The 17301-nt window shown below is 35.8% G+C and overlaps 2 protein-coding genes across 2 annotated transcripts; one reads left to right on the forward strand and one right to left on the reverse strand.

The window, feature by feature from the left end:
• The first annotated feature begins 646 nt into the window (after positions 1 to 646).
• Positions 647 to 5196, forward strand: LOC126682663 (phosphopantothenoylcysteine decarboxylase subunit VHS3-like). Its single transcript, XM_050378402.2, has 4 exons — positions 647 to 954; positions 2189 to 2232; positions 2329 to 2632; positions 3431 to 5196. The coding sequence occupies exons 1-4, from the start codon at positions 826 to 828 to the stop codon at positions 3434 to 3436; spliced, it is 483 nt and encodes a 160-aa protein (XP_050234359.1). The 5' UTR covers positions 647 to 825; the 3' UTR covers positions 3437 to 5196.
• On the reverse strand, positions 3473 to 5960 carry LOC126681382 (disease resistance protein RPS5-like). The gene is made up of 4 exons (XM_050376923.1): positions 4896 to 5960; positions 3836 to 4612; positions 3663 to 3738; positions 3473 to 3582 (listed from the first exon to the last, which is right to left on the reverse strand). The coding sequence occupies exons 1-4, from the start codon at positions 5958 to 5960 to the stop codon at positions 3473 to 3475; spliced, it is 2028 nt and encodes a 675-aa protein (XP_050232880.1).
• Positions 5961 to 17301: the final 11341 nt, after the last annotated feature.

Raw genomic sequence — 17301 nt, forward strand, 5'->3', positions numbered from 1 at the left:
GCAATTGCTACTCAAACACTTGTATTTTCATTTCATTCAATTAGTAAACACATTTACAATTGGATTCTTTGTTTTAGCATTACTTGATTGGAGTACTTGTTATAAGGTTAACCAAACCCCAATCGCTCGTTTTAAGAAGTTAAGTTACATTTTGGAATCCGCTTCCTGGCACGCCCGCATTTCACACGCTTGTTGTTACAAACGCAAAACGCCAGTAACAGATAGTAATGGAAAGTACAGCAATTAAAAAATTAGTCACTACTATATTATTTATATATTTAAAAAAATTGCTAAAAGAAAAAAAATGAAAAATTAGAATAACAAATTTTAAACAATCTAACTATATTTTTTTTAATTATTGTGTTTGCCCAAATGAATATATATATATATATATATATGGCAAAACAATAATAATACGTATTTGGACCGCCAAAATAAGGTGAGTTTATCCCATGCAATCGTTGCGCCACGCCTTTTTTACATCAAGCTAATAAACTTTTGGGCTAGAGAATCTTTTAATTATTATTTATTTTTTTATTATTTAATTTTTCACTTGGCTATCGCATAATGGGTTTGTTGTACGATTGACATGACGCAACGGTCGTGTTGTATAATTATCCCAAAAATAAGAGTCAAAACCCTAATGACACGTTTCATATCTGTCTGTCTCTGAGACTGAGTCGCACCTTAGTTGTACAGTTTCTCCCAGCAAAATCCCTGCTCATCACTTCACTGAAGAAAGGGACAGAATCTCCCTATTTCTCGGCTTCGCTGTCTTTCTACTGTGTGGGCATTTTGGTAAAAAGTGTATCTGATCCAGTAGATATGGATTCTTCTCTTTCACACTGCAATTATGAAAATTTAGACAGAGTTGTGTTCTCTATAATGCAATCTGTTGCAGTGGAAACTGCCAGTCTTGCTTACAAGTCTTTGCTTTTGCTTCTATTTGTTATGGTACATTGCCTTTTCTTTCAGTGTTAGTCTCCAATCTCTGTTATAGTGTATCTTTTTTGCAATTTTGCGCTTTATTGAGAATATGGTGATTTTGTTTTGATATTTGAGGACGGGTACTTCTCTGTTGAGAAAAAAGGGTTTTATTATGATGTGTTCTATTAAAGTTGTTTGCTTGAAAGTTTTCATTCATGGAATGAAATAACATGAAGTCTAATTTATATTCCATAAGAAATCTTTACTTTTCGACACAAGTACTTATTCCATAAAATCATAGAACAACAGAGAAATTCCTACGTAAATTGAGTCTATCACGTTATTCGTAGATTAATTGTATTATCAGAGCTCATTAAAAGGATTGTAAAATTGCAATAAATGTTTTCAGGTTTTAATGATGATATTACAATTTTATCATCATGTAATTGGTTTAGTTATTGATAACGTGGTAGACTCAGTTTACCTAAAAAAATTCTCAAAATAGCAACTGTTCCATTAGTCATTCTATGCGGAATAGCTATTTCAATACACACTTATTTCATGAACCAAACATAGCCTTAGATGATATGAATCTCGTACCAGTAAATTGAATCGGGGTTGATCTTTTACTTTTGCTTGGATTGTAAAGTAATTTTCTTTTCCGCTAATCATGCTATACTAGTAAGAAGATTTCTGATTGCTCGACTTATGTTTGTGGACTAGCATAGAGCACTTTTATTCTTACACTCCTAGTAGAATTCTGCAACTGCAGGATTGCTAATCTTAGATTTAAGCTTTCTTTTTGAACTTCTCAGTTCTGAGAAGCAAGTCAACTTACGGAACTTTGGATTTTAAGATCAAATTTACTTCATCTATTATTTGATAGCTTATTTGATATCAATAGTGCTTCGTTCTTTTAACTACTTTTCCTTTATACCTTGATGTATTTATGATTCGTAAATGTTGGTCCACGGTTCTCATTTATTCTACGTAGTACGGAAACAAAAACGTTGAAATAGAAAACACGATATGCAAAATGATGAAAATGATTTTTTTTGTAATAAATTGTAACTATAGGGATTCAGAGTTTCATAAGGCTCTTTTAAAATAGAAACAGAAATGCCAAAATATAATACTAAAGAAGTTCCTTTGGCTGATTGAGGTCTTTAAAAAATATAGAGATTGGGGTCTTTGCAAAATCAGTATTGATTTTTGTAGCTATTTTTCTTTGTACTTATTCTTATATTTTCATTTCTAATAGGGATCTCAACCAAATGAAATGCACATGGTACCAGAGTATACGAGGTAGAAACATATTTTCTTTATTTATGACTTGTAATTGGCTTTAAATGATCATTACTACGGGCTGGAAAGTGATCAGGTTGTTCAAATGCTTTGCAGATTTCCTTTTGCTGAACTAAATAGAATGGAAAAACCAGCAACGGAAAGTCGAGATGTTGGTGAAACTGAGGAACGGGTGGATGGAGATGATGGAAATGTTGACGATGATGAGGAAGGTCATGATGGTTCCTCTGGAGAGGAAGAGACAGATGATGATGAAGAGGACTCTGAGGACGACACTGATAGTGACGAAGATGATGATGATGAGGATGACGACGATGACAGTGATGATGAGGACGACGACGATGATGATGAAGGCGATGAGGATGAAGATGAAGATGAAGAGGAAGATGAGGATGAGGAGGTAAAAGTTCAACCACCACCTTCTAAAAGGAAAACATGAGAGTATTTTTTCTTTTCCTATTTAGTATGATTTCTAAACCCCATGTAAGCTAGATTAAGTTAGAAGAATCCTATCTTTTTAAAAGATTGACAGAGTCAAAAGTTTAGATCATTAGCATTCACAGAACTTCAATTTTACACTCTTCTTTGTTGAATTTTAAATCATCTGTTTTATAGTTTAATATCTTCATATTTAATTCTAATTTCTCTTATAATCTATCTTGTTATGTTATTTATTATCATTATGTAATTGGTATCTATCTTTTGAGGAAACACTATAATGTAGATTTCTTCTATTCTTTCTTGTGGTATGCTTGAGCTTGCATTAATCAGACTGATTATGAACTTGTAAGAAAGGAATTATTAGATTAGTATTTACTTCATCTCCAACAAATTACACCGTTAATCATGTCGAATTCTAAGATCTCCGTCTCCTTGGCTTTTAGAAAACCTTTAATTGCATAAGTCATCACCAATATGATATGGTGCTGTTTCATTTGCATAATCAGTCCATCATATGAGTTGTTAGAGTTATTTGAAGGCTTAACTCCTATTTATCTAATTAGAATTTTTTTTTTCTTTGACGGAATTGAAGTACATGGGTTTCAATTGCTGATAACTACATAGCCGATTATAATTAATTAATTGAATTATATGACCTTTCAATTTTCTACCATCATGATTGAGTTATGTTTTCACAAGTTTACAATTTATATGAGTTCCAACTTCCAACATTCTCACATTTTTTCAATTTGTACAGAATTAACGTATGAAGCAGTGAATATCTTCAGCCTCATCTTTCTTAATTGGTGGGTCCCATCCGTATGCAGCAATATCTTATCGGACCAAACTCTTTTCCGATCACCTCGATCTGATTTTGCTCTGGTCCTGTTATTGCCACATACTCCACACCTGTAGATATGATTCGACCAAAAATTTAATCAAGCGACGAGCTATAAAACAATGTGACCAATGCTCAAAACTTTTTTTACCTGAACAGCTGGCTGCAACATTCACTGCTTTGAAACGGTACTTCCCAGTAATTTGCACCTTTATCATAACTTTTCTCTGCAATAAATCAATGGAGGTTTATGCTTATCACTATATAAAGTCGTTAGCAAGAAAATGATTACAAAATATTCAAGAAACTGTAACTTAAGCGTACTTTTGTTTCCTGCAATTTCGGAAAGAAAGTGTCCCCATCAGTATCACTCGTCCATTGCAAGCCATCCCACCAGTTTCTAGGTCCCTTTATTTCTTTTAAATTCTTTGCACTACTGGAATTGAACGGTAGATTCTTTAGTTTTGAGCAGAAGCATACAGATAAGCTTATCAGACAAAGAAATTGCAGAGTCCGGCGGGAGATGTATTCCAGCTTTGGCAGGCTTGTCAAGGATAAATCTGTGAGATTGGCGAACATAGCCTCTCCTGAATTTTCATCCACTAATTCAACCATTTCATTACATTCGCATAATGTCAAATTTCGAACATTTGGAGCGTGGATGAGCCAAGCCACATTCTTAACCTGACAGTTGAAAATGCTTACAAAACTAAGATTTTGGAGGAGTTCCTGTACTAACGACTTGCGGTAACCAGGAAACACCTGTGACTCTTGATCGCTTTCATTGTTAACTTCAACCTCCATCAGCGACGGACAGTTCCACAACTCGAGTCTTTCTAGATGCTCCATGCTTTTCAGAGACAATTTAGACAAGGGTACTGAGACCTGATCTGCAGGCTTCACGAACTTCAGTTGTTTGATGCATTTTCGCAGCTTGTGGCTGCTCAGCAGTTTCAGGACAGCGTCGGACGAAGACAAGATGATACCTAGCTCTTTTATGTGTTTTAAGCATTCCAATTCCTCAAGAAAGCTTGCTTCATCATATTGTGGAGAATAGATACTTGCATCAACTGACATTGTAAATGCAGTCAACCAGACATGCTAGATATGAAGCCGCGTTCAATCCTCACAAGGTGGCCTGTAATCAAAGTCCTCGAGCTTTTCAGGTTCTGAACTTCAGAAGGAAGATGTTTAATACCTGTTACTGACAAATTGAGATAAAGCAAGCAATCAAGACCTGCAATGCCCGAAGGTAGATCAGTTAAGCGACTATTATCTGACAAATCCAACACAGTTAAAGTTGGCATAGATTGAAAGAATCCACTTGGTAAATCCACCAGACTTGTGGCTCTGAGAAGCAATGTCGTAAGATGAGTGCGTTTACCCATTTTGATGATGACTCCAACGCATTCTCCTGTGTCAGGACTTTGTCCTCTGCCTTCCCCTCGTCACAAGCTAGCCATAATGCCATTGCATGATTCACAGTGTGCATCTTAACAAATTTTTCTGACTTGCCATTTTCAAGCAAACTTGCAAGTTTTAAGCTTGAGATTATTTCTTGCCCTTCTTCCCGTGGATCAATTATGTCGTCTAATATCCCTTCCGCAATACAAAGCTCAATTATTTCCTGTTTCTTAACATTCTGGCCTTCTGGAAACAAACAGAAATAAATAAAGCATTTCTTATGAGTATCTGAGCTTAATGTATCATAGCTTACCTTGAGAACAGAAAACACTTGAGCTTCTACATCAGCAACTTTTGTCAGTCGTTCCTTTATATTGTCAACTTCACGTTTCCAGTCTCGAAAGCTGGTCTTACTTGCCATGGCTCGTCCAATAGTGACTAGCAGAAGCGGCAAGCCATTACAGGCTTTTGTAGCATCATAGGCAAGTTTTGGGATTCCCGAATGAGAATCCAGAATTGGTCGTCCCACGCACAATTGAAACAATTCTTGCGCAGTTTCAAGAGACAAACACTTCACTTCGACACTTTTTGCCCGCATCCTGTCACAGAGATCCTTTGATCTAGTGGTGAAGATTACTTTGGATCCATTATCATTACCATTCTGAGGAATTCCAGCTTCCTCCAATAAGTGATAATGCCATCGACAGCCGACATCATCTAGCAACAGAACGAATTTCTCAGATCTCAAGTTTTTCCATATGGCTGCAGAGTCTGCTTCATTCTTATTATTCCACAACTCTTCAGAGATTTCAAATTTCTTTGAGCTTTCCATTGACTTTCTTACCAACTCTATTGTAAGAGCAACAGTGCTTGGGAAAGAGGAATCTGATAGCTTTTCTGCTAATTTCTTCTCCACCACGGCTGAAAATGTTATCTGCATCTTCCTGCAACGCATTGCTCTTCGAAACCAATCTGTTACTTTGTACAGCTGTTGCATCTGTGGTTTCTTTTCCTGCCTAACTCTAGTCACTACGTGCTCTTTCATTTCCTTTAATCTGATAATTTCTCGTTTTAAGGACTCGAAATTGGATTCGAGATCATCAAAGTATTCTGCACGGGCGCGCGGCAAAAACATATGCTGCTTTTGATGGCTTCCCAGACTGGGGAAACTGCTGCCGGCACCTCTAAACCGGACATTTTCTAAGGACTAATATGAAACTTTAAGAAGAACACTGTCAATCTTTAATTTCCACAAAGATATGATGACTTGGTAGAAAAGTAAGCTACGTTGGTGCTCGGAATTATCGGATTAGGATTCCCTCAAGTTAAATGAACTTGAGGGGGTCATGTTCACGATCTACACCGTTCATTACAAAATGAACGGTGTAGATCAAAAAAGCACAATTTTAATTAAATTAATCTACATCGTTCATTTTATATTGAATGGTGTAAATCGTGAACATGACCTCCTCAAGTTCAAATGAACTTGAGGAAATCCCAATCCAGAATTATCATATATGCCTCTATTTAGCTCAATTATTATATGGCTGAATTAAATTACGGCCAAATGTACAGATTGGACCCTCATGTGTGGTTCGGATTTGAATTTGGACCTTAAAGAAACTTTTTTTTGATTTGGGTACTTGCCGTTTAAAAAAATTAGCCCATTGGACCTTCCGAGCCTAGAGTGACACGCTGGCCGTAAGTTTGTGGCCAGCGTGTCACATTTACCCAAACGACGTCGTCCCCGCCGGTACACCTAGGATCCCGCGTGGTAAGTTACAAACGACGTCGTCTACCTCAAGAGCAGAATCCCCCAAAAAATAAACATAAATCCCAAACATAAATCCCCTAAGAAAAAAAATCCCCAAATTCGCTAATTGGAAAAACCTAATATAGAAACCCCACCAATTAATTCTGTAGAAATCATTTCCTCTGCTTTCCCCATTTGAAGAGATGTCGTCGTCTTTGTCATCGACGTCTTCAAGATCGAGAAGAATACGAAATCACTATGAAGAGGGGCTTAACGATTGTGCTTGTGGTGCAGCAGAGGTATTGCGAACTTCGTGGACAGCGAACAATCCTGGTAGGAGGTTCTATGGCTGTCGTTTTTATCATGTAAGTTGTTTGATGATGTGTTATCTTTGTGGAGTAATTTTTTAATACTTGATTGTTTGCTGGGTTGTGTAATTTTAGCTTTCAATTTCTAAATATTGTTGTCCTAAATGCAGCGTGAAGGGGATTTGCGATATAATGGAGGGTGTAATCATTTCAATTGGGTTGATGGTGAGTTGAGTTTGGTTAAGGCAAAGGAAATTATGTATGGTTTGAAGCTAGAAACATGGAGACTGCATAGAGACAATGATGTCCTGCAAAGAAGATTGGATTCCATGATTAATGAGAGGTCATATTCTGAACGTCAAGGGTTGATTGAAGATGTTAGTGTGTTGCAGTTTGGTAGGCAGAATATAAGTGTAGAATTGGCTAGAGTTAGGAAGCAACTTAAGATTGCTATTGTTATTGTAATTCTATTAATGTTCATTGTGTTGTATGCAACTCTTTGATACTGAATTCTAATAAATGATATGTTTTGGGCATAAATTGAGTGATGCTTTTTAAGGTTGATCTGTTACTTGCTGCACAAATTGTTTAGGCTGTTTGTTGTGATTAATGGGGGAATTTTTAACAGCTTATTGATGTATTTCCATGGCCAGAATCATGCCAACTTTGTTAGTACCAAACCAGCATTATCCCAACACATATATAGATGAGCAAAACTAAAAGATTCATAGGCATTAACATTACCAGACAAGAAGTTCCACAACACATAAAGACATGAGAAAACAAAAGATTCAATACCAATGTCATTAAACATATACACATCTCTGTTAATAATGCGAATGTATTTTAGCAACAGAAAAGTATGTGTAAGGCCAAAATAACTACATGTCCTGATTTACAAAAGAAGGTCACAACTTTCAGGCATGTAGTTCCTTGTGGAACTTAACAAAATAATTAAAAAGTTCCTGCAGGAACTAGTTCCCATCAAAATGCAGCACATCGTGCCCTTCAAAAGGATTCACCCTTTCCTCTCATTGCTGGTGGTTTGAAAGGAAGGTTAGTAGGCCTACGGACTTCATGTCCATCTCCATGAAACTTGATTTGTCTACTGCCTTGGTTAGTAGGTGTCCTTGTACTTCTACGATCATGCCGCAAGTCCCGCTCGCTAGGTACAAGAAAACTGACATTTGGGTCTACACTATGTCCCACCTTTTCGAAGCCACTACCATTCCCAGCAATGAGGTGTTCACTGGGTAAACCAGGCTGCAAGTCCAAATCATAAAAACCATCAGCATAATTGTAATAATATAACCAATTAAATGAGAAGCAAACTGAAGGTCACTTACATCGCAGAACACGTTGCCTGTGTTGGGGTCTTCAAAAACACCAAACCCTATTTCCATTTTGTCAAATTTACTCGTTTTTGCAGCATAAACTACCTTCTCCTTTCCCTTTCCCTTCACAATTGCTGTGTCACTGGATTTCCTTTTCTCAACTGGTACATTTTCCTTTAAAACAACACCAGGCAGAGGTCTTGCTGGAGCCATCCTTGTTGTTGATCTAGTTGCAGGTCTGCTAAGAGGCCTATTGACAGAGCCACTGCTTGCAACAACAGAGGGTGCAGTTGGAGGGGGAATAACATGAGGTGCACCAGCTGGGGGAGTACTAGTGGGTGCACAATCAGACACTGTGCTGGATCCAGAAGTTCCACCCTGCATCAACAGCCACCAATTCCAATATAAGAACAAAGCACCATACAACAACAATTCACCATATAACAACAAAGCACCTTATAGAAATAGTTAGAACCGCCTAATTTACCACCACACAATAGTCTAACAAGGCAACACTGTCAACAACTTCTTATAGTCAGCCTAATATATAAACTGTGTAATTCAAATTACCATATAGTTCAATTTTGTTATGAAATGATATACAAACACAAACAACCTAGTTGAAATTATCATAAAGTAGTAGGAAGAAAAAAACGACCTGATTCTTGGTGTGAAAGGATTTGTTGTGGCCTGACAGATGACACACTGAGCATTCTTGTACTTGGCCTATCTTGGATAACTTTCCAGCCTTTGTTTTCCTCCCCTCGTGGCTTGATCTTATTCTCTTAGTTTTTGGTCTACCAGCCGTTGTGGTAATTGGAGGTGGCTCAACTGTCTCAAAACAATCCACATGCATGAATTTCTTTCCAGGCATAGGCTCCATTGGAACACTATATGCTGCTTCGTATGTTGATCTATGGTACCACTCAGAAATTTCCTTTAAAGGGTCTCCACCATCATGTAGAATAGCAGAAATGGCATGACTACATGGCACTCCAGTTAAGTCCCAAGCACGGCAGGTGCACAACTTCTTATGCAAATAGACAGTGTGTCTATCTTCCCCTTCATCAACCTCATAGCCTTCTGTTCCATTAAAGGAAACTGGGCATCCAAAGGAATTTAGTCTGTTTTCATGATATAGTGCCATACAACTTGGACTCCATTCATTCTTCCAATTGTTTACCAGATTCTTGTTCGTTGCCAGTTTCTCCATGCACATCACCCTGATGTCTTCCAACATTGACACAATAGGCTTGTACCTTGCATTTAGGATCATTGAGTTGAGGGACTCAGCCATGTTGTTATCGACAGCCCATGACTGACTCCTACTGGAAATGAAGGCCCTGCACCATCGTGACAGAGAGTAATAAACTAGGTCTTGAGCAGCCTTGGCACTGACTTCACCCAGAACTGTTAAATTGTAGTTGAAGTCTTCCTCATAGGTGCTCCATGCACATATCCAAAATAATTTCTTGAGTTCACTCCCAGACCAATTCTTTGACCAATTAGCGTACACATGCCTCGCACACCAGCGATGCTCAGCGAGGGGTAGCACTTCCTGAATGGCTGGAAGCAGTCCCTACAAACAAAAGAAACAATTTAAAAAGCAACTAATTTATTAAAAGTTATAAAAGCAACTAATTTATACAACTAAGTTATTAGAAGCACCAAATTTCTTGCCAAATTATACAACTAAGTTACAATAATTTTTTTAATTATATGTATCTAATTTTTAAAAGTCAAAAAAGCACATAATTGCTTGCCAATTTATACAAACAGTTACATACATATAAAAAGCAAAGATGTACACACATATACTAATATACATCTAAGCAATCATATTTCTTGCCAATTTATACAAACCAATCAGATACACAGTTACCTTTTGCATGTCTGACAGTATTGTCACTGTGCTTCCATCTTTAAGTTCCAGGTCACATGCCAGCCACTTCAGGAACCAGATCCAGTTGGGTTTTGTCTCTTTATCCACTACAGCCCAAGCAATTGGGAATATTTGCTCATTCCCATCCTTTCCAACAGCCACAAGAACTTGTCCTGGCACCTTTCCTTTTAAGAAACAACCGTCTACACCTACAACCCTTCTGCATCCTAGCTTCCACCCCCTTTTCAGAGCATCGAAACAAATATAAATTCGTTTAAACACAACCTTCCCAATTCTTTTTGCGTTCATGCATAATTCCAAGTCAACTGAACTTCCTGGGTTAGTTCTTTTTACAGCAGCAGCATACGCAGCAATATATCCAAACTCAGCCTTGAAACTACCATCAAGCTCAGTTACTAAAGCCTTTCTTGCCCTATGGCATTTTCCTATTGTCACATTCAACCTCATCTCCTTCTCTGCAGATTTCACCAACTCCTTCAGCTTAATCTTAGGATTTGAATACACCATCTCCTTCATAGCAGCAGCCATAAATTTTGTCGTGGCCCTAGAGTTCTTGAACACTCTATAACAGGTATGCTCTGGCTTTAGTGTCTTCACTGTCAAGCTATCTGATAGGAGTAAAATTACTCCTATATTCCGAGTCGTTTCTAAGCGTATTTAATCACTTTTATCGTATTATGCATACATTATTTAGTATTTTTATGCTTTATGGTGTGTGTTAGTGTTTCAAGGATTATTTAGTGATTATGGAGCATTTTGAGCAATAAAGAGTATAAATCGTGGATTAGATCGAGGTCGTGAAGCTTGGGAATGAAGAAAGCACATTTGCACACATGAAAATCTGACCCCGGCGCATTCATTGGCAATTTTGGAGCAGATGATGACTTCAAATGACTTTATGTTCTTCATAAGAAATAAAGTAGACATCCTAAGCTTTCCAGCGGTTCAAGAACCGACTCATTTGGAGTTTTCTACATCGAGTTATGAAGTTTTGAAGTTTGTAGTTTCGCAGCTGAAATTGTGTCCCGAACGGAAAAGCCTTGTCCCGTTCGGGACTCAAGAAGGAATCTGATATCAAAGCTTTCGGTCTACAGTTTTTTCGAACGTGAAGGGGTTGTTCCGTTCGGAAAAGAGGAAAATTAGGCATGTCACGAACGGAACCAAGGGCTTCCCGAACGGGACAAGAGTAAAACACGCGTGCTTCAGGATTTGATTTGGACTGAAATTCTTCCTCAACTCACAATTACAACTCCTATTACAAATTGATTTGCAATACGAATTAGAAGACTCCGGAACTTCTCCTACTATATAAAGACCTTGTACTAGACTCAATTTAATATGTAGAATAATGTAGAATAATTTAGAATACATTAGTTTTAATTATTTTCTCTTAGATTAGCGTTTTAGTTTTCTGTTTCTCAGCAGTTTATAAGTAGTTTATAATTAGTTTCTGCAAGACGATTGTTGAAGATTTCAAGCTTAATCAAGACGATTCTCTCCGAAATTGACAACTCCGGTATTTATTGTTTAATTATGCTTTCTTCTTCATCATCCTTCTTGTTTTGTTTCAGTTTTAATATGTGTAACTAAAACCCTTGTTCGAGGGTTGATATGAACTTATAAATTGGTAATTACTTGGATGGGATGGATTAGTGTTAATTCGTGTCTTAATTATTAATCTTATTGCTTGGATTAAATTAGCTACTTAGTTCATGATTTTGTGTTTAATTAACTAATTGAGAGATTGTTAATTAAATAGACATAGATAATTAAGAACTTAGAGAAAAACGCCGTGAGAGCGGGTTGGAATTTAGGTAGTCATTGAGTTTGCTTCATAATTATAATTTGATTATTTAATTCAGTTTTAATATCGTGAGAGCGAGTTAATAATTGGTTAGTTAATTAGGTTGTGATTTTATTCGGATCTTTGAGGCTTGAGAGGGCGGGATTCGGTGCTTTAGAATAGCTCGATTCGCGATAAAATCACTAAGAAATCCTATTCCATAATTTTACTTATTTATTTGGGATTATCAATCCTTGAACTTTTTAATCTTATTGTTTTAAACCCTATTTTATTATTTGTTTTCAGTTTATATTAGTTTAATTAAATTACAAAACCCTATTGATTTTTCTAGCTAGCCGATTAAAGAATATTTGAAATTAGTGATTAAGTCCATTGTCTCTGTGGGATCGATACTTGGTCTTCCAAGTTATATTACTTGAGCGATATCGTACACTTGCGATTATTTGCCAACAAGTTTTTGGCGCCGTTGCCGGGGACAATTGCGTACTTAATAAATTAAGATTATTATATTCTTGATTGTGTTAGCCTTTATTTTCTGTTTTTTATTTTTTTTGTGTTTATTGGATTTTACGTGGGGTGTTCTTGTTTTTGGGTGTGCAGGAAATTTGATATTTGTTGGTTTTTCCTCAATTTGTTTTTGGTGTACCTATTTTGGAAAGAGTAATGGCATGGAATCAAAATTATATGCAGTACCAAAATTTTCAGTATAACTGTGAAATTTGTGGGGATTTTGGTCATACTCGAGCTGACTGCCATGTACTCTATCCAGATTGGAATGGACATGCCAACTATATGGGTGATCAATGGCAAGCTAGTGAAACTTATGGTTGGAACGATACTTGGGAGAACTTCAATGAAAATTTGAACTTTAATTCAAGTTATCACCCACATCAAAACGAATGGGATTTCAATTCCAACTTTGATAATGAACCACAACAATCACCGGATTTTCAGCAAAATTGGAATGTGGATGAAGGAAGCAAGATTGACGAATTCATTGAGGAGATGAGAACCGGTTTCCAAAATCAAGCCGCGGCCAACCACCGTCTTGAGACGCAAATTTCTCAATTGGATATTTTGATTCAAAATATAGCTCAAGATGGTCTACCATCTACAACAGAATCAAATCTAAAAGAGCAAGTAAAAGTAATTGAGCTTCGAAGCGGAAAATCACTTGACAATCCGTATGTTACGAAGGTGGTTCAAGTTGACGATTTGTCGATCAATAGTGAGGATGAGATGGCTGAAATTCTATATGTCAATGCTTTAGTTGGACATCATCAAACAAAAGTACATGTAGAGGTCGAAAAAGAACAGTGTGAGGATGGTGAACTTGAAATTCCGATTTTCCGCCCAATTAGAACATCCATGAGCTTAAATGATAAAAATGGAGAAAAATTTGGTATTACGGTACTCTACGAGGAATTTAATAAAACCTTTGATTTCAAAGATCCATTCTTAGAAGGATTTGATTCCGAGTATGATGGAAATAATACTAAATATATTAATATGCTTCATACTCTTCATGTTCCCTACAATAGAGTACAAGCATATTTTATATATTATGAGCTTTATTTGAAGGAACCAACAAGGAAAAAGAGGGAGAAGATGCTACCACGAAGGCTTCCTCATGTTAGGTTGTATTTTTAGCAACCTTACGCGAAGAGTCAAGCTTTAGACTCTAACTAAAGCGCACTTGGGAGACAATCCCAAGAGGTATTATTTTCCTTTCATCTTACACTCATGTTTTTCAATTTTTTTTATTTCATTACACTGAGGACATTGCATGAAATAGTGTGAGGATGGGGGAAAAACATATCGTTTAGTTAGGATTTTTTATTTATTTTATTATTATTATATTTTCTTAGGGTTAGTATGTGTTTGTTTTTTATTATTATTTTATTTTTCTTGTGTTTTTATGCTTTAATAGATTGTTTTAGGGTGTTGTTAGGGTGTTAGTAGTTTATTTTCAATGTCTTGTATCGGTTTAAATCTTTGTCTTTCAAGTATGAAAAAAGTGTTAGTTGATTTGGTGTTATCTTTACAATTTGTCAATTTTAGATTTTCCCAAATCAATGAATGTATAAACGCGACTTCTTAATTCGACAATTGATAAGTGATGCTTGCTTAATAACTTAATAATTCGTTGACATAATCCGATGAAATAAGGGTGAATTCAAAATTTAGACTTGTTCAAATCGTTGAAACATAATTGAATAACTTGATGCGGATTCATGACATGTTGATTGTTTATTTTTATAGTCGTTTTTAAACTTTTGGCATGAGTAGCATAATTTAAGTAGGAATTGAGTTTATGGCATAACACTACACACTTTTGAGAGTTTTGAGCTTAATTTCCTTGTTGTGAGTATTGATTTCATGTTTTATTCCTAGAACTTGCTCGGTGTCCGTTTAAAGTTACACGATTGAGTTTTCAACAATTAGATGATTATGGCAATTAGGTATAACCTTTCTTTTAGACCACTTAAATAGACTACCCTTTATCCCTTAGATTACACCAATTTGAGCCTTAAACCTTTTTATTGTTTTTACCGTATTTTACCCTTTACCGTTCTATGCTTTACCTCTTTTGTTTACCTTATCGACTTTATATATTATTTGTTATGACTATGATGAATATAGGTGATTAATAACTCGAGATTAATGAAAAGAGAAAGTGAACTACATTGTGCTTAAAAGATTAAAGTTACGCCTTGAAAAAGATTGAAAAAGAAAAAAAAAAGATAGAAATTTGCAAGCAAAAAGCTTCAAAAAGAAGAAAAATTCTGAGATTGCAAAAAGCAATGAGTAGAGCGTAAATTCAAAAATAAAAGAAAGTTATAAGTTCACATAAACGCAAAACCGGAGTTAGATCAACCTAGAAGTTAATAGTAGTAATAAAAAGTGTATTAAGTTGATAATTAGCCTTTGTTTAACCTTTTTACCTACCCTTTACCTTAGCCACATTACAACCCAATAAAAGACCATATGATTTTTGTTGATTACCGAATCAAGTAGCGGAGTCCGGGACTATGAGCAAGCTTATGGTGAGTATTCATGTTTTCAATTGTGAGTTTTTTCTTTGTTATATACCCTACTTGTTGAAATATTGATGCCATTAGCTTAGTTTTTACTAACTTGTGCTATGATTTGCCTAAGTGAGAAATTGATTATTTTCCATGTCCCGCAAGTGATAGTGAAACTTGAAGTGTGATTCAATTTGACCTTGTACTAATGAGTTAATAACCTTTGTTATATTGAATTATGTCATAAATTATTATTGTTATTTGATTGCATCATTATTTAGTTGTCGGGTTTAGAAGTTTGTTTTTCATATTGTTCATAGGTTTGGGGATTTCTATTATTGATATATTTTCAAGATTGTGCTAAGTTTTCTAACATGTTTTGTAGAGTAAGATTTATTTCTTGCTTGAGGACAAGCAAAGGGTAAGTGTGAGGATGTTTGATAGGAGTAAAATTACTCCTATATTCCGAGTCGTTTCTAAGCGTATTTAATCACTTTTATCGTATTATGCATACATTATTTAGTATTTTTATGCTTTATGGTGTGTGTTAGTGTTTCAAGGATTATTTAGTGATTATGGAGCATTTTGAGCAATAAAGAGTATAAATCGTGGATTAGATCGAGGTCGTGAAGCTTGGGAATGAAGAAAGCACATTTGCACACATGAAAATCTGACCCCGGCGCATTCATTGGCAATTTTGGAGCAGATGATGACTTCAAATGACTTTATGTTCTTCATAAGAAATAAAGTAGACATCCTAAGCTTTCCAGCGGTTCAAGAACCGACTCATTTGGAGTTTTCTACATCGAGTTATGAAGTTTTGAAGTTTGTAGTTTCGCAGCTGAAATTGTGTCCCGAACGGAAAAGCCTTGTCCCGTTCGGGACTCAAGAAGGAATCTGATATCAAAGCTTTCGGTCTACAGTTTTTTCGAACGTGAAGGGGTTGTTCCGTTCGGAAAAGAGGAAAATTAGGCATGTCACGAACGGAACCAAGGGCTTCCCGAACGGGACAAGAGTAAAACACGCGTGCTTCAGGATTTGATTTGGACTGAAATTCTTCCTCAACTCACAATTACAACTCCTATTACAAATTGATTTGCAATACGAATTAGAAGACTCCGGAACTTCTCCTACTATATAAAGACCTTGTACTAGACTCAATTTAATATGTAGAATAATGTAGAATAATTTAGAATACATTAGTTTTAATTATTTTCTCTTAGATTAGCGTTTTAGTTTTCTGTTTCTCAGCAGTTTATAAGTAGTTTATAATTAGTTTCTGCAAGACGATTGTTGAAGATTTCAAGCTTAATCAAGACGATTCTCTCCGAAATTGACAACTCCGGTATTTATTGTTTAATTATGCTTTCTTCTTCATCATCCTTCTTGTTTTGTTTCAGTTTTAATATGTGTAACTAAAACCCTTGTTCGAGGGTTGATATGAACTTATAAATTGGTAATTACTTGGATGGGATGGATTAGTGTTAATTCGTGTCTTAATTATTAATCTTATTGCTTGGATTAAATTAGCTACTTAGTTCATGATTTTGTGTTTAATTAACTAATTGAGAGATTGTTAATTAAATAGACATAGATAATTAAGAACTTAGAGAAAAACGCCGTGAGAGCGGGTTGGAATTTAGGTAGTCATTGAGTTTGCTTCATAATTATAATTTGATTATTTAATTCAGTTTTAATATCGTGAGAGCGAGTTAATAATTGGTTAGTTAATTAGGTTGTGATTTTATTCGGATCTTTGAGGCTTGAGAGGGCGGGATTCGGTGCTTTAGAATAGCTCGATTCGCGATAAAATCACTAAGAAATCCTATTCCATAATTTTACTTATTTATTTGGGATTATCAATCCTTGAACTTTTTAATCTTATTGTTTTAAACCCTATTTTATTATTTGTTTTCAGTTTATATTAGTTTAATTAAATTACAAAACCCTATTGATTTTTCTAGCTAGCCGATTAAAGAATATTTGAAATTAGTGATTAAGTCCATTGTCTCTGTGGGATCGATACTTGGTCTTCCAAGTTATATTACTTGAGCGATATCGTACACTTGCGATTATTTGCCAACACTATCCGTTTTGCCATCTCTTGAAATAAGCATTGAAAATGGACATCCATCAGCCTTGCAAGTAGCCCTAACCCTCCACCTCTCATTAGGTTTTATCTTCAAATCATGGCCCTTTGCAACAGCGTACTTAGCAATAGCATCTCTGGCTTCATTGGCATTTCTGAAGGTCATTCC

The sequence above is a fragment of the Mercurialis annua genome, linkage group LG5 (genome assembly GCF_937616625.2).
Source record: "Mercurialis annua linkage group LG5, ddMerAnnu1.2, whole genome shotgun sequence".
Classification (NCBI taxonomy): Eukaryota; Viridiplantae; Streptophyta; class Magnoliopsida; order Malpighiales; family Euphorbiaceae; genus Mercurialis; species Mercurialis annua.

Excerpts from the sequence above, each read along its gene's own strand:
- LOC126682663 (XM_050378402.2), top strand. The coding sequence starts at position 826 with ATGGATTCTTCTCTTTCACACTGCAATTATGAAAATTTAGACAGAGTT. Across the intron at positions 955-2,188 it reads TTTTGCTTCTATTTGTTATG|GGATCTCAACCAAATGAAAT; the intron begins GTACATTGCCTT and ends CATTTCTAATAG. Across the intron at positions 2,233-2,328 it reads ATGGTACCAGAGTATACGAG|ATTTCCTTTTGCTGAACTAA; the intron begins GTAGAAACATAT and ends AATGCTTTGCAG.
- LOC126681382 (XM_050376923.1), bottom strand. The coding sequence starts at position 5,960 with ATGAAAGAGCACGTAGTGACTAGAGTTAGGCAGGAAAAGAAACCACAG. Across the intron at positions 3,739-3,835 it reads CGAAATTGCAGGAAACAAAA|AGAAAAGTTATGATAAAGGT; the intron begins GTACGCTTAAGT and ends GATTTATTGCAG. Across the intron at positions 3,583-3,662 it reads TGTTGCAGCCAGCTGTTCAG|GTGTGGAGTATGTGGCAATA; the intron begins GTAAAAAAAGTT and ends TCATATCTACAG.